The sequence below is a fragment of the Oncorhynchus nerka genome, linkage group LG1 (assembly GCF_034236695.1).
Source record: "Oncorhynchus nerka isolate Pitt River linkage group LG1, Oner_Uvic_2.0, whole genome shotgun sequence".
Classification (NCBI taxonomy): Eukaryota; Metazoa; Chordata; class Actinopteri; order Salmoniformes; family Salmonidae; genus Oncorhynchus; species Oncorhynchus nerka.
Window position 1 is genome coordinate 19244360 of NC_088396.1, and position 22637 is coordinate 19266996.

At 43.1% G+C, this 22637-nt stretch overlaps 1 protein-coding gene across 5 annotated transcripts in view; it reads right to left on the minus strand.

Annotated features, from left to right (window-relative positions):
• The window catches only part of gulp1a (GULP PTB domain containing engulfment adaptor 1a), a 156671-nt gene that overhangs the window by 22191 nt on the left and 111843 nt on the right, over positions 1–22637 (minus strand). For 2 of the 5 annotated variants that reach the window (XM_029636239.2, XM_065012589.1), the window contains one exon: positions 5051–5132. In XM_029636239.2, coding sequence (XP_029492099.1) covers positions 5051–5078 — 28 coding nt within the window. In that variant the 5' untranslated portion in view covers positions 5079–5132. Of the gene's footprint in view, positions 1–5050; positions 5133–14556; positions 14985–15067; positions 15356–22637 lie in introns of those variants that run through there. The other 3 variants (XM_029636156.2, XM_065012619.1, XM_029635989.2) reach the window with 3 other exon arrangements.

Below are 22637 nucleotides of genomic sequence, written 5' to 3' on the forward strand. Positions count from 1 at the left end.
GTGAACCATCAGATCCTCCTCTCCACCCTCTCCGAGTTGGGCATCTCCGGCACGGCCCACGCTTGGATTGCGTCCTACCTGACAGGTCGCTCCTACCAGGTGGCGTGGCGAGAATCCGTCTCCTCACCACGTGCTCTCACCACTGGTGTCCCCCAGGGCTCTGTTCTAGGCCCTCTCCTATTCTCGCTATACACCAAGTCACTTGGCTCTGTCATAACCTCACATGGTCTCTCCTATCATTGCTATGCAGACACACAATTAATCTTCTCCTTTCCCCCTTCTGATGACCAGGTGGCGAATCGCATCTCTGCATGTCTGGCAGACATATCAGTGTGGATGACGGATCACCACCTCAAGCTGAACCTCGGCAAGACGGAGCTGCTCTTCCTCCCGGGGAAGGACTGCCCGTTCCATGATCTCGCCATCACGGTTGACAACTCCACTGTGTCCTCCTCCCAGAGCGCTAAGAACCTTGGCGTGATCCTGGACAACACCCTGTCGTTCTCAACTAACATTAAGGCGGTGGCCCGTTCCTGTAGGTTCATGCTCTACAACATCCGCAGAGTACGACCCTGCCTCACACAGGAAGCGGCGCAGGTCCTAATCCAGGCACTTGTCATCTCCCGTCTGGATTACTGCAACTCGCTGTTGGCTGGGCTCCCTGCCTGTGCCATTAAACCCTACAACTCATCCAGAACGCCGCAGCCCGTCTGGTGTTCAACCTTCCCAAGTTCTCTCACGTCACCCCGCTCCTCCGCTCTCTCCACTGGCTTCCAGTTGAAGCTCGCATCCGCTACAAGACCATGGTGCTTGCCTACGGAGCTGTGAGGGGAACGGCACCTCAGTACCTCCAGGCTCTGATCAGGCCCTACACCCAAACAAGGGCACTGCGTTCATCCACCTCTGGCCTGCTCGTCTCCCTACCACTGAGGAAGTACAGTTCCCGCTCAGCCCAGTCAAAACTGTTCGCTGCTCTGGCCCCCCAATGGTGGAACAAACTCCCTCACGACGCCAGGACAGCGGAGTCAATCACCACCTTCCGGAGACACCTGAAACCCCACCTCTTTAAGGAATACCTAGGATAGGATAAAGTAATCCTTCTCACCCCCCTTAAAAGATTTAGATGCACTATTGTAAAGTGGCTGCTCCACTGGATGTCATAAGGTGAATGCACCAATTTGTAAGTCGCTCTGGATAAGAGCGTCTGCTAAATGACTTAAATGTAATGTAATGTAAATGGCTGCACTATCAGTAGCTAGTTAGTTTGCTTCGGCTAACGTTAGCTATTAGCTCTGTAACATTGCAAAGCCGGGGAATTGTTTGAAAGAAAAACTCACATCTACTACTATGAGAGATAGTACAGTCGTGGCCAAAAGTTGAGAATGACACAAATATTAATTTTCACAAAGTTTGCTGCTTCAGTGTCTTTAGATATTTTTGTCAGATGTTACCATGGAATACTGAAGTACAATTACAAGATTTTCATAAGTTTCAAAGGCTTTTATTGACAATTACATGAAGTTGGTTGCAAAGAATCTATATTTGCATTGTTGAACCTTCTTTTTCAAGACCTCTGCAATCTGCCCTGGCATGCTGTCAATTAACTTCTGGGCCACATCCTGACTGATGGCAGTACATTCTTACATAATCAATGTTTGGAGTTTGTCAGAATGTGTGGGGTTTTCTTTGTATACCCGCCTCTTGAGGATTGACCACAAGTTTTCAACGGGATTAAGGTCTGGGGAGTTTCCTGGCCATGGACCCAAAATATCGATGTTTTGTTCCCCCGAGCCACTTTGTTATAACTTTTGCCTTATAGCAAGGTGCGCCATCATGCTGGAAAAGGCGTTGTTCATCACTAAACTGTTCCTGGATGGTTGGGAGAAGTTGCTCTCGGAGGATGTGTTGGTACCATTCATTATTCATGGCTGTGTTCTTAGGCAAAATTGTGAGTGAGCCCACTCCCTTGGCTGAGAAGCAACCCCACACATAAATGATCTCAGGATGCTTTACTGTTGGCATGACACAGGAATGATCGTAGCGCTTACCTTGTCTTCTCCGGGCAAGCTTTTTTCCGGATGCCCCAAACAATCGGAAAGGGGATTCATCAGAGAAAATTACTTTACCTCAGTCCTCAGCAGTCCAATCCCTGTACCTTTTGCAGAATATCAGTCTGTCCCTGATGTTTTTCCTGGAGAGAAGTGGCTACTTTGCTGCCCTTCTTGACACCAGGCCATCCTCCAAAAGTCTTCGCCTCACTGTGCATGCAGATGCACTCACACCTGCCTGCTGCCATTCCTGAGCAAGCTCTGTACTGGTGGTGCCCTTTTGTGGCAGGGCTGAAATGCAGTGGAAATGTTTTTTTGGGGGGGATTCAGTTCATTTGCATGGCAAAGAGGGACTTTGCAATTAATTGCAATTCATCTGATCACTCTTCATAACATTCTGGAGTATATGCAAATTGCCATCATACAAACTGAGGCAGCAGACTTTGTGAAAATTCATATTTGTATCAGTCTCAAAACTTCTGGCCACGACTTTACTTCGACTTATCAGCACCTGTTACAAAATGACAACAATGCCTTGCTTGTTGACTTACTTTTCCACTTTCAAAGCACTGAAGCATTCTGCCCTGTTCTGAAAGAACTCCCTGGGTTTACCGTCATGTTGTGCCTGGATGTTTGGTCAGGACGTGTCGTTTTATTAATTTGTTCGTTTTGAGAGTATCATTACTAAGCACTTCCCCACACAAAACACATTACGGGCGCTCCTCGTTATTTCTCAAAGTTTGTATGAAAGAGACAAAAAGGCATCACTTGTGGCTTGCATTTCATGATGATTGAGCTCAGTCAGAACTTGTGGCTGGCATGAGTCCATTTCATGACAGAGGTGAGTGATGGCGAGTGGGAATAACAAGTCAGTGGCTTGAACGATATCGCTGCAGCGTGTGGGTCGCGGAGTGATCTTCAAGAAGAACTGTAGAAAAAAAGATCCGGTAAACAGCGAAGCACATGGGCATCTATATCTACCTCTCCCACTTGCGCAGCTGCCAAACTGAACAGAGACCGCTGATAAACAGAGAGCGCACTGAACCGAGAGCGCAGTTGCGCTTGGCCAAATCAATTCCAGTAATTAATTCAATAATTATACATTTACGTCGCGACCCACCATTAACAAGTCCGTGACCCACTTTGGGTCGTGACCCATACTTTAAGAAACGCTGGTTTAATCTATTTTGAATTCAGGCTAACACAAACAAATGTGGAATAAGCCGAGGGGTATGGATACTTTCTGAAGGCACTGTATTTAAAAAATAATATTTGTACATTTGATCTAATCAAGATATATCAGTGTTTTATTTTTCATGTATTATTTTGTTTTAAAAATGTTATACTTTTTCTTCCACTTTGACATTACAGCATTTTGTGTATGTGTATCCTTGACAAAAAAAATGACAATTAAATCCACTTTGATCCCACTTTGTAAAATATGGAAGAAATCAAGGGGGGTGAAAACTTTAAGGCACTGTATGAAACGAGGCAGTAATGTAATTGGAATTCATCAATGCCTTATAGGAACAGCAAGACAACGTCAGACAAAAATTATGCTCAGTATGTAGCCAGACAGACCAAACAAATAACTTGCATATTAAGGTGAATGAGGAACAGTAATTTACTTAGTTTTCTTTCTTTTTACAACCACATTTTGTCATCACTTCAAATGAATAAATATAGGATGAAGGAACATAGAATAAATAAATAATATTTTCTAACTACTAATTATAACAAAGTGATTGACACAGGTCTGCAGCAACTTTGCTCATAAGACACTAGAAATATAGATCCAATAATGCTAATTCCCAAATGCAATTGTGAAGGGATGAAAGTCCCAGTGTTTAGAGTACAATGAAGAATCTGCGCTCAAACAGTCTATCTCAACAGGAGGCTTTTAATAACCTCCACAAATGCATGCATGCTGAGAGTGCAATATCGACTCAACATATTGATGAATAGCTAGCGATGAGATCTGCACAGTCATGCACTGTAATGAGACCTGGAAAATAAAATCATAATCTGGGTAAGAAACTTTAGAGCAACTAGATCTGTCATCCTCTTTTGTGTTTACTTACCAAGCCATATTCTTAAATCAGTTATGAGCAATGCTCTGGTAATTAATGTTTGTCTCCAAAAGCCCTGTGTTCTGTGTCGGTCTGGTGTAAAATATTGGTTGTGTTCGGGGAGGGTTGGGAGGGACCTTTGTCCTTCGCTTAAAAGGCTTTAATGACCTCTTTATGCCAGATGGCTGGATGTGCCTCTGTAGTTCTCTACAATCACACAGAACTGGACTGTGTGCAAGTATGTATGGAAGCATTTGTGAGCCGATCAGTGCGAGAGATGGGGAATGGTAACCGGGGCCACCGTGTCTAATTCACTGACTACTTTCTGTGACAGCTGTGAAGCAATCACTTCTCTGTTATGCACAATCTTTCAATAGACTCCCTAAACGTGCCCTCTAGAGTCTGAGTTCAAAATATGACAAAGTATCAACTTAGATTCATGAGAAAGTAAAACAGTAGCAGCAGTAGTGGAGCACCTTAGCACCAAGCTGTATTTTAATATCGTCCATGAATGGGAAATCTAATCTGAACCAGGAGTGGAGATCTGCCTAACCTGATAAATCTTTATCTCCTCATTGGGTGCCTGACAGGGCTGAGGTCAATTTTAAAACTGAAATATCATAACACTCAGGGCCACTTGGGCCCAAAAATTGTCCAGCAGGGTCTTTGGACATTTCCGGGTCTGTTGATTCATGCGAGTGGAGGGAGTTGGAGTGGTATAACAGATGGCAAATACGTAAAGCTGTTGTCACGATACCGCAGTGGTTGCCTCAGGCATTTTCAGTACGACAGTGCACATGTGGATTACGTAGTTAGCTCCAGGTATAAGAACAAGTAGCTCACCGAACATGCACAATCATCATATGAGCGACAGCGTGGAGAAACTGGGCTTTACAGATGGGGAACAGAACAAAAATCTGTCTGAGTGCTTACCTTTTTTCCTGTTAAAGGCCCGGTTCATACTGGAAAACCTTTCGTCTTTGTGGTCCCTTCTGTGTATTTGCCAATACTCCACCTCAGGAGGGAAAAAACAGAGTTTTAGAATCGTTTACAACCTCAGGCCTTTAACAAACAAAACCTGGAAAATGTGACTAAACAACTGGCCAGATGTCAGCCTCTGCTTTAGGAAACGCACCCTCTCACAGAAAGCTAATGTTTAGTCAGTCAGAATATACGCCAAAGAAAACCTAAACCGACCAGCAAAACACGTTGTATTTACCTTTGGGTTAAAGTGATTTACCATCTGAGTATGGGAGGTGACCATTTTTTTTATGGCTAGACTTGTTAGTAGGAGAATTTGTCATTGTCAATTTAGCACACTAAACATGACAAAGATGTAAAGAACTCTACCACTGCTGGTCGATTTCGTAGTAACAGTGAATATCGCTTGAGACCATTTTCTGGACTGTTTTACATTTTTCTCAGCCACAATATGTTGCATTACAGTCTAATCTTCCTGAGAGAATGGCAATATATGCTTGTCGATGGCTGCCTGAATAAATCAAACCAAAGTAGATGAATTACTGTAGCAAAACATCAGTTCTGATATCAGAAAAGTCTGTTTTAACCTTCACAGAATATGCTGTCATATTCTCTGCTGGATATACATGTATGAACAGTGAATAGGCATAGCACACTTTGGTTATCTACATGGTATCTCTGACCATTCACTGATAATCCCAACCAAGTGACACCTTTTAATGCCAAAGGTGCATGGCAAGAAGGAAGGAAACCTTTTTGTTTGGTTGCAACCTTGCAATCTCTCCCCCCCAAAAACTCCAACATAGTGTATGAATGAAGATGTTGTGAGAAACATCAGGTGAGCAGCCAACACATTATGCACGCAATAAGGCATTATTAACAGCACATAGGCTATCAACTGTTTTTGGTTTAAATTATAAAACCAACTCTCATACAGCCAAATAAGTAAGTTCTGCCTCATAATATGTTGACAGTTGCTGGTTTTTTTTTTTCTCTCTTTCCTTATATATAGTGATTAAGTTCCTTCTAAGCCAATTTATCGTTTGCTTTAAAGTGTTTTCAGAAAAAGGTTGAAACTCATTTCTAATTCCTCTTAATTTTCCTTAAATGTTTTCTCCTTCAAAACCTCTCACTCTGATAAAACTTAAATAGAATGAAGTACTGATTAATCTCCTTATTCATTAGGTAGGCTATATGTGATTCAAAACATATTCTGATAAACCATGAGAATCACGAGATGAGGAAGCATTGAGTTGATAATTAAGGTAGGTTATTGATCATTTCTGGTTCTGGTGTATCTTCCAAAGGCCAATTTCCTAATTCTCTGCTAGGGAAACAAATGGAATACCTGAGATGAGTTCCAAGGATACAAATGGACTTTATTGTCCAGACATACGAGCCATTGTCAATCAAACAATATAATTGAAATGTCCACCTGAATGAAAAGTTCACTTTGAAAGAATTAAGGCTCCTGTCTTTGTTATGTATCCTTTCGATACAATGGAAGGATGAGACCTTCCTTTCGAGATGGAAAATGTTGCATCGGGCTACAGTACTCTTTAAATGGTGAATTGTATGCATCGCAATGAGGATGACACAGACCATTGTGTGTAACACATTAAAAAAAAGTACTTCCGGGTTGGAGCGAGCGGTCGCATCCGCACTTCGGTCCGCAGGTAGTATAACTTTTCATTACATTTCATTATAGTACAACGGTTTGATTTGTCTAATCTTAGCAATTTCTTCTTAGCTAGCTACATAGCCGTCTTTGTATCAAAGATAATTGCGTAATTATCGTATTTCGTCGTCCTAACGTAGTCTACACTGCTATCTGCCCAGCAGCTAGCCAGCTAGCAAACGTCCACAGTCTACCGAATAGCAGCACTGTAGAAACTATTACACTCAACTGAACGACTTGATTACATTACATTTACATTTAAGTCATTTAGCAGACGATTAGTGTAGTGTTAGCTAGCTACATAGTTGTCTTTGCTGTCTTCGTATCCAAGATAATTGTGTAGTTTAGAGTGTGTAGTCTTAGAGTGATTATCTTAATTTACCGAGGTTAGCTAGCCAGCTATTTGTCGTCCTTAACGTAGGAGACACTGGTAGCTAGCCAACAGCTAGCCAACGTCTACCGAATAAAACTTCCACACTCAACAACCCGGTCGCATTCCGCTTCGCTCCACAGGTAGTATCACATTTTCATTTCATTTCATTACAGTACAACGGTTTGATTTGTTTGATCGTAGCTAACTACATAGATAGCTACATAGCCGTCTTTGTATCAAAGATAATTGTGTAGTCTAGAGCGATTTTCTAGGTTAGCTAGCCAGCTATTGTCGTTCTTTTAACGCAACGTAACGTAATCAACACTGCTGGCTAGCCAGATAGCCCCCGAATAGCAGCACTGTAGAAACTATTACACTCAACGGAACGACTTGATTAGTGTAGTGTCAACAACGCAGCCACTGCCAGCTAGCCTACAAAGTCAACAACGCAGCCACTGCCAGCTAGCCTACTTCAGCAGTACTGTATCATTTTTAATCATTTTAGTCAATAAGATTCTTGCTACGTAAGCTCAACTTTCTGAACATTCGAGACGTGTAGTCCACTTGTCATTCCAATCTCCTTTGCATTAGCGTAGCCTCTTCTGTAGCCTGTCAACTATGTGTCTGTCTATCCCTGTTCTCTCCTCTCTGCACAGACCATACAAATGCTCCACACCGCGTGGCCGCGCCACCTAATCTGGTGGTCCCAGCGCGCACGACCCACGTGGAGTTCCAGGTCTCCGGTAGCCTCTGGAACTGCCGATCTGCGGCCAACAAGGCAGAGTTCATCTCAGCCTATGCCTCCCTCCAGTCCCTCGACTTCTTGGCACTGACGGAAACATGGACCACCACAGATAACACTGATACTCCTACTGCTCTCTCTTCATCCGCCCACGTGTTCTCGCACACCCCGAGAGCTTCTGGTCAGCGGGGTGGTGGCACCGGGATCCTCATCTCTCCCAAGTGGTCATTCTCTCTTTCTCCCCTTACCCATCTGTCTATCGCCTCCTTTGAATTCCATGCTGTCACAGTTACCAGCCCTTTCAAGCTTAACATCCTTATCATTTATCGCCCTCCAGGTTCCTCGGAGAGTTCATCAATGAGCTTGATGCCTTGATAAGCTCCTTTCCTGAGGACGGCTCACCTCTCACAGTTCTGGGCGACTTTAACCTCCCCACGTCTACCTTTGACTCATTCCTCTCTGCCTCCTTCTTTCCACTCCTCTCCTCTTTGACCTCTCCCTCTCACCTTCCCCCCTACTCACAAGGCAGGCAATACGCTTGACCTCATCTTTACTAGATGCTGTTCTTCCACTAACCTCATTGCAACTCCCTCCAAGTCTCCGACCACTACCTTGTATCCTTTTCCCTCTCGCTCTCATCCAACACTTCCCACACTGCCCCTACTCGGATGGTATCGCGCCGTCCCAACCTTCGCTCTCTCTCCCCCGCTACTCTCTCCTCTTCCATCCTATCATCTCTTCCCTCTGCTCAAACCTTCTCCAACCTATCTCCTGATGCTGCCTCCTCAACCCTCCTCTCCTCCCTTTCTGCATCCTTTGACTCTCTATGTCCCCTATCCTCCAGGCCGGCTCGGTCCTCCCCTCCCGCTCCGTGGCTCGACGACTCATTGCGAGCTCACAGAACAGGGCTCCGGGCAGCCGAGCGGAAATGGAGGAAAACTCGCCTCCCTGCGGACCTGGCATCCTTTCACTCCCTCCTCTCTACATTTTCCTCTTCTGTCGCTGCTGCTAAAGCCACTTTCTACCACTCTAAATTCCAAGCATCTGCCTCTAACCCTAGGAAGCTCTTTGCCACCTTCTCCTCCCTCCTGAATCCTCCTCCCCCTCCCCCTCCTCCCTCTCTGCAGATGACTTCGTCAACCATTTTGAAAAGAAGGTCGACGACATCCGATCCTCGTTTGCTAAGTCAAACGACACCGCTGGTTCTGCTCACACTGCCCTACCCTGTGCTCTGACCTCTTTCTCCCTCTCTCTCCAGATGAAATATCGCGTCTTGTGACGGCCGGCCGCCCAACAACCTGCCCGCTTGACCCTATCCCCCCCTCTTCTCCAGACCATTTCCGGAGACCTTCTCCCTTACCTCACCTCGCTCATCAACTCATCCCTGACCGCTGGCTACGTCCCTTCCGTCTTCAAGAGAGCGAGAGTTGCACCCCTTCTGAAAAAAACCTACACTCGATCCCTCCGATGTTAACAACTACAGACCAGTATCCCTTCTTTCTTTTCTCTCCAAAACCCTTGAACGTGCCGTCCTTGGCCAGCTCTCCCGCTATCTCTCTCAGAATGACCTTCTTGATCCAAATCAGTCAGGTTTCAAGACTAGTCATTCAACTGAGACTGCTCTTCTCTGTATCACGGAGGCGCTCCGCACTGCTAAAGCTAACTCTCTCTCCTCTGCTCTCATCCTTCTAGACCTATCGGCTGCCTTCGATACTGTGAACCATCAGATCCTCCTCTCCACCCTCTCCGAGTTGGGCATCTCCGGCGCGGCCCACGCTTGGATTGCGTCCTACCTGACAGGTCGCTCCTACCAGGTGGCGTGGCGAGAATCTGTCTCACCACGCGCTCTCACCACTGGTGTCCCCCAGGGCTCTGTTCTAGGCCCTCTCCTATTCTCGCTATACACCGAGTCACTTGGCTCTGTCATAACCTCACATGGTCTCTCCTATCATTGCTATGCAGACGACACACAATTAATCTTCTCCTTTCCCCCTTCTGATGACCAGGTGGCAAATCACATCTCTGCATGTCTGGCAGACATATCAGTGTGGATGACGGATCACCACCTCAAGCTGAACCTCGGCAAGACTGGAGCTGCTCTTCCTCCCGGGGAAGGACTGCCCGTTCCATGATCTCGCCATCACGGTTGACAACTCCACTGTGTCCTCCTCCCAGAGCGCTAAGAACCTTGGCGTGATTCTGGACAACACCCTGTCGTTCTCAACTAACATCAAGGCGGTGGCCCGTTCCTGTAGGTTCATGCTCTACAACATCCGCAGAGTACGACCCTGCCTCACACAGGAAGCGGCGCAAGTCCTAATCCAGGCACTTGTCATCTCCCGTCTGGATTACTGCAACTCGCTATTGGCTGGGCTCCCTGCCTGTGCCATTAAACCCCTACAACTCATCCAGAACGCCGCAGCCCGTCTGGTGTTCAACCTTCCCAAGTTCTCTCACGTCACCCCGCTCCTCCGCTCTCTCCACTGGCTTCCAGTTGAAGCTCGCATCCGCTACAAGACCATGGTGCTTGCCTACGGAGCTGTGAGGGGAACGGCACCTCAGTACCTCCAGGCTCTGATCAGGCCCTACACCCAAACAAGGGCACTGCGTTCATCCACCTCTGGCCTGCTCGCCTCCCTACCACTGAGGAAGTACAGTTCCCGCTCAGCCCAGTCAAAACTGTTCGCTGCTCTGGCCCCCCAATGGTGGAACAAACTCCCTCACGACGCCAGGACAGCGGAGTCAATCACCACCTTCCGGAGACACCTGAAACCCCACCTCTTTAAGGAATACCTAGGATAGGATAAAGTAATCCTTCTCACCCCCCCCACCCTTAAAAGATTTAGATTCACTATTGTAAAATGGCTGTTCCACTGGATGTCATAAGGTGAATGCACCAATTTGTAAGTCGCTCTGGATAAGAGCGTCTGCTAAATGACTTAAATGTAAAATGTAATCACACTGAAGAGTTCATGGCAGGCATATACTTTAGTAACCTTAATCAGATGCTCAACAGAGATTGCATAGGATGAGTAAGTGTACTGTATAGGCCCTGAAGGTGATGTATTTTATTTGACACTGCAGCAGGCCAATAACACGTGCAATACCATATTCTGTGACACTAGCAGATATAATATATAGCATATACTGTACATACCAATGCTTACAATAGTCCAGCTAAAGACAGTAGTTCCAGGCATTTCTCTTTTCATAAGTAGAGACAAACTGACAAACTAACTTCAGAAAGGACATTGTTATTCGCTGACATATGCAGAGGAGCATTGCAACATTCAGGATATAATGACTCTTACATGCGGGGGAGAAAATCACATGTCTAGCTCTGTGAATAGGTCTATGATTTCAGAGCTACTTTTTAAAGAGTGGTGTGGTGCTAAATACACTGGGACTCAAGCAACGCAGGAGTCTGAAGAGAGAGGACAAACATGCTATTTGACAGCCAGACCTGAGAGACTGAGCTGTTGTACAATAATAAAATGTGCTAATAGTGATAGAAATCAGAGAGCAGTAATGTTTCCTTACTCCATGCAGAGAGCAGTCTCAAAGTTAACGGATGTGAACTGTGAGCTGGAAAACTGTGACAAAATCTTTAGTATTACTAATCCAGAAACATGGCAGAAAGCAATTGCAAGTGTTCCCATGTCTTATCTGTCCTACTTGAGAGATAATTCACAAACTGAAATGAGCTATTAACATTACCCATATCAATTAGTCTAGCTTTAAGAGACGCTGTATTACATGTGGTTGACAGTTTATTGTTCTGACATCACGTGAGTCGCCACATGGAAATGCCAGCTCTGACTGACTGTTGTGTAACACCTTCAGCATGCCACTGAGAACCATGATTCCTCCCCATTATGAAAGGAAATATAGTTAATTTAAACATAACTATAGCACCAACACCTCTTTTCTTTCTGCAATTACATAGCAACAAGCTCCCTACAATAACTATGTAGCTAAGGATACTAGGATAATGTCAAATGGATAATGTCAAATAGACAAAAAGATGATGCGATTAGACATGCAATTATTACGATATTTTTCACAGAGACAACTTTATTTTACAAAAGGTCTAAAACCACATTGTGATATTGGGAGCTGTCTTCTATGTATAACGGTCCTTCAGGGGGCAAAGTTCAACTGAAATGAGCTATAGAGTGTCGATTGGGATTTTTCCAAACCAGTGTGCCAAAACAGAATAGCTTTGCTGCTTAAAAAGACAGCTTGTGTTTTTTTTTATGGCAAAATATTGTACCTGCCTCAGAGCAATGCAGAGTCAAATGAACATGGACAGCAGCCATGTCCCCAACTGAGGGGAGACAGGGCAACTTTTCTGCACATCTCAACACGTTAGACATAAACAATAGGCTTGGCACCAAGTCACTTATTTATATCATCCCGAGCATGATGAAAATGGTACCAAAACTGCTTTTTAGTCTAATTTAAGAGTGGTAGATTGGAACAGCCCATTCAAATCTCTGGAGTTTGAGAAAACATCAGTTTTTCAAATTTAATTAAAAAGGTCCAATGCAGCCATTTTTATCTTCATTTCAAATAATTAAATCATTTCTGAGTAACAATTAAGTACCTACTGTGATTGTTTTAAATTAAAATGGTCAAAATGAAACAAAAAATAGCTTCTTAACGAAGATACATTTCTCAAGCCAGAATTTTGCTAAGACTGATTGGCAGTGTTCTGAGTGGGGAGGGGAATGTCACCAGGAAGGCCAAAACTCCATCCCACCAAAACAGGCTATAATTTCAGGCGGTCATTTCAAACTGCTCTTACACTAAAAGGGCATTATCAACATTTCCACAATTTCACAGTATTATTCCAACTTCAGTGTGGCGATATATATAAAACACAGGCAAATCATGTTTTGACTGCACTGGGCCTTTAAGTAATAGCCTACTACGATCAACACCTGGACAACCATATGTATCATTCACTGGAGTGTGTGGATTGATTACTCTGTAGACCAATACTCAAGGAGAAGTGTTCCCTAAGTGCTGTCCCTGTACCTTCTCTATTCTGATCATGATCTTAACCAATAGAACTTTAGACCCATAGACCACAGCTATAATAACAACTTCCACCTCGACCTACTTCTGCAGGAAGTCATTTCTTTCAGGGATTAACCTTAAACCAACTCTTGGCCTGGGGCACATCGGTATAATACCATAACTAATCAAGTTAAACCTAAATTATCCCTTCCACGATAAATAAATAAAAATGTGCACTGAACTGAGCATACATAAAGCTATATTCAAGTTCAGGTGAATTGATTAAGAACTGGGCTACACTTCACAGTGTATTCAAACACACACTTGCAGCATGGTGTGAGCCCTAATTCCCGTTTTCCCAAAACTCTCCCAAGTCACACTGCAGTATTATGTCATTAAAGGTGAGAACTACATCAAAATAATGTGCCATGGATAGCTGGAGTAAGTGGCTGTATCTGTCTATTCAAGTGCCAATATCCTTTTCTCCCCCTTTCCTTGTTGGCTGTTTGTTCATGCCAATATGTTGCGCATTACTGCCTATAATGCCTAATACTACTACACCATTCCATTTTGAATACGTCAGGACTAAGATACAACACATACACAACCCAATTCAAAGCAATAACTTTTCTTCTAAAAGACTGACTGCAAAATAGAATTATCCAGAGGCACAATTAAGTGCTAGCCTATACCTAACAGCAACCACTAAGGGAATATAGGAGAGCAGACTGCTATACCCTCTAACAGTGGATGTTTTCTTACTATAGTGTTGGACTGTGTATGCCTGGCTGTGATGTCACTCCTTATGATTGACAGAAGCTGTGTTTGCTCTTTTTAATGGCTTCCTGGGCTGGTGATTCACCCTGTCTTGGGAGAACCGTATCCCCAGTCTTAGCACAGAGTCTCAAACTTCTCCACTGCTATTTACCATCTGCAGTGGAACTGTGTGAGCATCGAGGTCAGGCATGTTTGAGCCCACGGTTGCGGTAATACACAGCAGCCTGGAGAATCAGGCAGTCCGAGTAATGCTTATTCTCACAGGCCGTTGCTCAGGTCCCTGAGAGCATGCTTGTAACATAGCCTATAGCTGAGAGTGTTAAAAGTGAGAAGGAATGGATTGCACCCGAGGAACGCCAAAGACCATAGTTTACAGTACGCTCACATGGCCGAAAGCATCTGAAGAACCACTGATCCTCGGAGCACTTTACAATAGTGAATAAACACCATCAGGTCTGATTATCAAAGCAAATGGAATATAAATAATGCCATTTGACACTTTAGGGGCATGGTTAAACAGCTTCCGATCAGCGTACAACACACAGTAAAAGTAATATTAGTTGGGAGCAAAGATTTACAAACACATAAAGCTCAGTGTTTGAAAGACTAAAACAATAACGATCAATTCAATCTTTCAAACACTAATAACATACCAGAATACATGTATTTTGCATTACTGCTACATAATGAGGCAAACACTTATAAGCAAATGTTTCACTAAACATGGCAGAAACTCATTCATGAGGTTTATCATTGGCCATTTGCTCAGACAAACATGTTGACAGTTGCGCAATTCAACTCCAGTAACTCAAACAGTTTGAATTTAGGTTGGGGAAACAAACGTTTGGGAAACAAAATATACCTACTTTGACCCCAAGTAACAAGTAATCTCTCATGCCCAAAAAGCAATCCACAAACAAAAAGCAGTGTGAAAACATGTGACACTTTATGGAAAAAAAAAAAAAGAGTTGAAAAACCCCAAAGTTTATGTCCCCTATAAAAGCCTCTCTAGCAGCCGCTAATCTGAGCCATATGCATAGAAAGGCATCCAGCTTTTGACATGGGATGAAAACACGCACTGCAGTCCCCTAACATAATGCCGCTCAGAAAACAACAATGCTTCTTTGTTTCCACACTCGCTTTCACGCACTCTGGAATTTAGCCCGGCTAAGCGCAACACGTTAGACATTGCCAAAACAATCTGTTTATTCATTTAACCCGACATTCCACAGTTGAATCAGCCGGGATCCTAAGCCAAGCACAGCAATCCTTTACCCTGTTGCCGAGAGGAAGGAAAATAAGAGAGTGGCTCTAGAGTGGTAATACAGAAACATACAAAGACGACCAAGCAGCAGGACCAAAATAAAAGTGACTTACTTGCTTTGAAACCGCGTGGAATACTGAGAAGAAGGAAGTTCAAGCAACGTCTAATAGTTTTCAGCTGTGGACCAGATGGAGATACATTCAGGACTGCGGTAGAGGAGATGATGGGTTTGAAAAACTCCAACAAGGGCTTTTTTTTTGCAGAAACACGATAGCTGGATTTTTAAGAGTCAAAATACCTCCACCCACAATTTATGCAAAAGTCGTTTTTTTTGTGCTAACTTTTCTGGGAGGATGTTAAAAAAAAACGTCAGCAAAAATAACTGCTTTCTAAAGAAAGAGGAAACATACCAGAGGTACCCTATAACATTCCAGTGGTTCCAGTCCAAACTCTAAATCTCTTTGACTTATATCACTTTTGGAGAGACATGCCAATATCTTTTTTGTCTTTAGATATTCAAATCACCATGTAATGTGCCTGAAAAGAAACCCTGAATCTATAAAAAAAAAAAGCAAAAGAAAATGCTTCGTTTTGAGAATTGGCGAAGACAATATCCTGTGAAAAAGTGTTTCCACTGCGGCTATAGAAATACTTGAGCGTAGGAACAGTGGATCCTAGCAGCTTGAACTGTGCTATACCTTTGTGAAATCTGACACTTCCATGGCTTATTCAACGCTTGGAGATGAACTGCTCATCAGGCAGGATAACACGTCACTGAAACTGACAAACAAACACCATTGACCAAAAACCATTGTGTTTCTTATTGGTGAGAGGTCCAGGCTATCTGACATTAGGGTCCTTATTCAATCAAAGTTGGTAACCAGGTTTCCTAGGATTCTTGCACAGCAAGTCAGGTTCGAAAGAAACCCAGTTTACAGTGTGAAACAAAAAGAAACACAATTGCATGTTAAAAGCCTTCTCGCTCTTGGGAAGAAAATGTTGGATTTGATCCACCCTCGAATCCTGTGTATTGGTTTTGATTGAATACAGGCCACAAGGTGTTGCCATGATTGTTTTGGCTGGGAGTTCCCAGGTCTCTGATTTCTGAGTACCATTTAAAACAGGAAGGGACCTGTTCTCAGGATTCTGAGGTTCTGTTCACACTTTATTTTCCTAACGCTTTTCTCTGTTTCGCCCTCCATCATTTCATGTTTCGATCTTGTATGGACAGCTGGGGTGAGGTAGAGTGTTAAAAGGTTTTGGCAGACATTTTCCAGCTCTCAAAGTGGAGACCCTTCAACACATTGCCAAGTATAAGATCACGTATGGAAATAATTTACAGCCATTACAAGATCCGCTGACACCAAAGCACCTTCTCTGTAAAGTTAAAAGAGCTCATGATTAACTGAACCTTTAGTGTCTCACCACATACATATCCCTGATACAGTATTTTTGACTGTATCTATGAGTAAAAATATAAATGACTATGATCCAAATAACATTTACTCCAAACACTACAGTATAAGATTGCCACTTTTCACACTTTTTACCCGGACCAAAAAATTTCACTGCAAGAAAGAGTTCATATTATATTGTGCTACATGTGAGAGGTCATAGGCCTACAGTCAGTGTCCGTATTTCAGTTAGTATTCCATTTAACGATATGTTTTTAAATGAGGAATATTCTGTTTATTCATGGATACAGGGACACTCGTGAACGGTAAAGTTCAAAGTTCAAAGTTGCATGTAAACATCTTATCCCGAATAAGTCCTTAAGTGGGATATGAGCTACTATCTGGAATACTGTGCACATCTAAATGTGGTAAGTATACCATCTAAACCGCTCTGAAATATATTTTACCTTACCAAAAGTATTGTATTTTCAGCTGTTTGAAGCTGGTGCATAAACCCGAAAGTTAGACACAAAAACTCGACTTAAGAACAGGAAGCATAGAATAGTGCAAATAGAACATATCTACCACTTCTTAGACTTGCTTTCAATGAGAATGACAAACCTATAACACATATTTCTATGTGAATTTGATCAGGTCGCCCAAAAAGTGATATATTGCAGCTTTAAGTACTGCCACATAGTGATGGTGGATACAGTTACATATCGGGATAAATTTTTTGGCAATATATCGTATAGTTTTTAAAACATCGTAATATTATTGTTGGACTAGTTGGCAAAACTCTAGTATTTTTCTTCATAGCTTCTTCTCCATCGTCTTTTTAACTAGGGAGCCAATTTGTTTTCAGCACTTTTATTTCCATGACTGATCAAAATTAATTTTCTCTTGGCTGTCAATTGTCCTGCTGCAGCAGGAATATGGTGAGCAATATGTTTGGAACATCGAATCGCAATAAAATCCCAGAACCAAAAGGCAATACATATAAAATCATAGGAATCACAAAGCACATCATATCGCCACCTAAGTATTGTGATAATATCATATTGTGAGGTCCCTGGCAATTCCCAGCCCTACTGCCACAGCAGCATAACATTTGATTAACATCATCATCAATATCAATATCAGTCTGGTTGGCTGATACGCACATCAGAGATAGGCAGAAAGACAGATTGGAGCGGCTACATCAATGACCCTCGCTCCAACCCAACTCCTTATCTTCTTCAGTCGACAGCAGCAAAACTGGTAGTCTTGTCTCTAACCATCATAATCTAAAATATCCCGCAAACCACTAGCCAGCCAGCCATATATCATAAATTAGAAGATTATAAATATTACATTATGAAGTTATTATTTAAGAGCATTGAAGATAAATCACAATCAGTAAAAACAAAACATTGAGCTGCTAACTAGCAAATTTACATCAATCATCAACATCAATGATCAGATGATAGCCCACACACTTTTCCCGATGTCAATCATGAACTTAAGAGGCACGGTAAATAGCTTGCTTACAGTTTGTGATGAGTGAGTGTGTTGTCATAGACACAAATAGGCCTATGCTACAAAATGTATTTATTTTTGCTACAGAGGCAATTGGTATGTTTTGTGTTTCACGATATGAATTACGAAAGACGTTTTGGGGTGCCCTTTTTCAGTTTGAGAACCTGCCCCCTGAAAGGTCTGAGTACGGCCCTGTAAGACACGGTCTCGCTTTCTAGACAGCTCGAAAGGCCAGAGTGTCTAAGTCGAAGTGTGAGTCGTGTGACTGGCGAATAAACAATATACATTTTTATAAAGACCGGAAATGTCAGCTGAGTCTAATTCTAGAGTGCAAACACTGTTTTGGTTATGAGAAGCCAGTTGTCAGGAAACCCATTGGTACACTCCCTCGGTCATCACACATTGCACGGCCATGACATCAACCGCAGGTACAACAATAAAACACACTCACCATATGTTTACACTTTGGTTTACCACAGACATGGGAGACATTTCGTGAACTGCAGATATATTTTGGTTGAGCAGTTTCCATTGTACAATACTCTATTAAACCAAGAAAGCAAACAAACATGTTTTTATACTCTTATGCAGGAACCTGTGTACATATTTTCCACATAAAGTGACTAGGAGCATTTGGGCTTTGATTTTGTTTTCCACCCCCCAGTCTAAGTTTTCCACGTAAGTCAACAAAGCCAGTCGTTTCCTGAAAACTGCAAGCACATCTTTGAGGTAAGGATTCAGCTGTTTCAGCTGAGAATTTGTTTTCGACCATGGTGAGCTACAGGGCAGGAAAGGTTGTGTTAGGCCTTCATGTCACAGTCATAAACTAGAGCACACAAAGCTGAAAAAGGAAAGCTAGCTTATAGTCACGCGGTCTTTCTAACTATAGTTCTAAATGGATGCAGGCTATGCTTCTTGAAAAACATGTCCTTACATAGAGCAAACATAATGAAAGTATAAATATTAAGAGGGAGAACATTTTTGACAGCTGAGCCAACTGTTGATTCTGTTCAATTGTACAAAATGTATTGAAATCAAACTTCATAGACAATGATATTGTGCATGCAGACAAGCTGTGGCCTTTTATGTATGCGTGGTCCAGCAAACTCAAATATCTGCGGTCTTCTTCGCAACGCATACCAACACTAGTCCTTCGCAACGCATACCAACACTAGTCCTTCGCAACGCATACCAACACTAGTCCTTCGCAACGCATACCAACACTAGTCCTTCGCAACGCATACCAACACTAGTCCTTCGCAACGCATACCAACACTAGTCCTTCGCAACGCATACCAACACTAGTCCTTCGCAACGCATACCAACACTAGTCCTTCGCAACGCATACCAACACTAGTCCTTCGCCAACACTAGTCCTTCGCAACGCATACCAACACTAGTCCTTCGCAACGCATACCAACACTAGCATACCAACACTAGTCCTTCGCAACGCATACCAACACTAGTCCTTCGCAACGCATACCAACACTAGTCCTTCGCAACGCATACCAACACTAGTCCTTCGTACCAACACTAGTCGCAACGCATACCAACACTAGTCCTTACCAACACTAGTCCTTCGCAACGCATACCAACACTAGTCCTTCGCAACGCATACCAACACTAGTCCTTCGCAACGCATACCAACACTAGTCCTTCGCAACGCATACCAACACTAGTCCTTCGCAACGCATACCAACACTAGTCCTTCGCATACGCATACCAACACTAGTCCTTCGCATACCAACACTAGTCCTCGTCGCAACGCATACCAACACTAGTCCTTCGCAACGCATACCAACACTAGTCCTTCGCAACGCATACCAACACTAGTCCTTCGCAACGCATACCAACACTAGTCCTTCGCAACGCATACCAACACTAGTCCTTCGCAACGCATCCCTTCGCAACGCATACCAACACTGGTCCTTCGCAACGCATACCAACACTAGTCCTTCGCAACGCATACCAACACTAGTCCTTCGCAACGCATACCAACACTAGTCCTTCGCAACGCATACCAACACTAGTCCTTCGCAACGCATACCAACACTAGTCCTTCGCAACGCATACCAACACTAGTCCTTCGCAACGCATACCAACACTAGTCCTTCGCAACGCATACCAACACTAGTCCTTCGCAACGCATACCAACACTAGTCCTTCGCAACGCATACCAACACTAGTCCTTCGCAACGCATACCAACACTAGTCCTTCGCAACGCATACCAACACTAGTCCTTCGCAACGCATACCAACACTAGTCCTTCGCAGCATACCAACACTAGTCCTTCGCAACGCATACCAACACTAGTCCTTCGCAACGCATACCAACACTAGTCCTTCGCAACGCATACCAACACTAGTCCTTCGCAACGCATACCAACACTAGTCCTTCGCAACGTATACCAACACTAGTCCTTCGCAACGCATACCAACACTAGTCCTTCGCAACGCACCAACACTAGTCCTCTGCACATGTCATAGAGTTGCTCAAATAATATGCTGTGTCAGGTATTATTGCAGTGGTGGAAAAAGTACCCAATTGTCATACTTGTGTAAAAGTAAAGATACCTTAAAAGATAATGAGTCAAGTAAAAGTGAAAGTCACCCAGTAAAATACTACTTGAGTAAAAGTCTAAAAGTATTAGGTTTTAAATGTATTTAAATACAAAAGTAAATGTAATCTCTAAAATATTCTTAAGAATCAAAAGTCAAAGTAAAAGTATAAATCATTTCAAATTCCTTATAATAAGCTGTATTCCTCAATGGCACGATTTTCTTTATTTTCTTTATTTATGAATATCCATGGGCACACTTCAACACTCAGACGTCATTTACAAACAAAACATTTGTGTTTATTGAATCTGCCAGATCAGAGGCAGTAGGGATGACAGGGGATTAGTGCACAAATTAGACAATTTCCTGCTAAGCATTCAAAATGTAACTAGTACTTTTGGGTGTCAGGGAAAATGTAAGGAATAAAAAGTACATTGTTTTCTTCAGGAATGTAGTGGAGTAAAAGTAAAAGTAGTCAAAAATATAAATAGTAAAGTAAATTACAGTAAATTGCTCCAAAAACTACTTAAGTAGTACTTTAAAGTATTTGTACTTAAGTACTTTTCACCACTGTTTTATTGTTTAGATAGAAACTAGAAAACACTACTTTATCCAACGTTCACTAGGGATTTGGCTGCATCTCCCTCCAACAATAAAACATGACATCCAATCAGATAAAGTCATCCACATCCCAGGGCCAATTCCCAAGCTGTCCCAAGGTCATGCATGCTGATCCAGCAGCATAAGCAGTCCTAAATGCTCGTAACAACAACTGGTTCCCCCCACATCCAAAACATCTTATCGTTAATGGCAAAACCACAATCTGCTGGGACTGTCTTATTATACCAATACACAGCTGTTGTGTCCAAAGCTTTAGTTAATCCACCACTTCCAGAACAGGGAAATTGAATGTAGGCCTGCATATAGAATTCTCAGAGAATGTTAGTGTCCATTACATGGAGTTGATGTAGCAGAGGGGTTATCGGCTGCTATTTCTTGATGAAATAATTTGTCTAGCTGGCTGCTCTGCTATGGAACATAATGAGGGAGGAATGTGAGAGAAGTAAACACCGTGAGGGTGAGGAGGAAACCTAATTGGCAATTAGCAGTAGTTTAGGAGGGAACCCTGGACTGGAGGTGAACCAAATGCGGGGAGAGGACATTTTCATCTATCGCAGTGTCATTATAATGAGTTTGATCAACCCTTTGCCCAAGATGGAAACAGAACTGTGAAAATGGAGCAGGAGGGGAGGGCTGCTGTTTTATCAGCTCTTAACCAACCATGCTATTTTTTTTTCACGTTGTTTGTAACTTGTTTTGTACATAATGTTGGTGCTACCGTCTCTTATGACCGAAAAGAGCTTCAAGACATCAGAACTGGGAATACTCACCTCAAATTGGACGAAGAGTTCTTCTTTAATGAGTCAGATGGGAGGGATACACTACTACAGACACCAGACCAGGCCCAGATCCCCGTGATTAGCTGGAAAAGGAAACTGAGATTTCGCGGAAAGAGATCAGGGTGCCTTGTGAGGATCAGGCGATGAGTGGCTAATCTGCCCTTGCCATCCATCCCGCTAGCTAACGTTCAGTCGCTGGAAAATAAATGGGACGAACTGAAAGCACATATATCATACCAGCAGGACATTAAAAACTGTAATATCTTATGTTTCACCGAGTCGTGGCTGAATTGCGACATTAAGAACATACAACTGGCGGGTTATACACTCTATCGGCAGGACAAAACAGCAGCCTCTGGTAAGACACGGGGCTGGGGCCTATACATATTTGCAAACAATAGCTGGTGCAAGATATCTAAGTCTCAAGGTTTTGTTCGCCTGAGGAAGAGTTTCTCATGATAAGCTGTAGACCACACTATCTACCTAGAGAGTTTTCAGCTGTATTTTTCATAGCTGTCCACATATCACCACAGACTGAGGCTGGCACTAAAACCGCACTCAATGAGCTGTATTCCGCCATAAGCAAACAGGAAAACACTCATCCAGGAGTGGCACTCCTAGTGGCCGGGGACTTTAGTGCAGGGAAACTTAAATATTTTTTACCTCATTTCAATCAGCATGTTACATGTGCAAACAGAGGGGAAAAAAATTCTATACCACCTTTGCTCCATACACAGATACGTGTACAAAGCTGTCCCTTGCCCTCTATTTGGCAAATCTGACCATACCTTTATCCTCCTGATTCCTGCTTA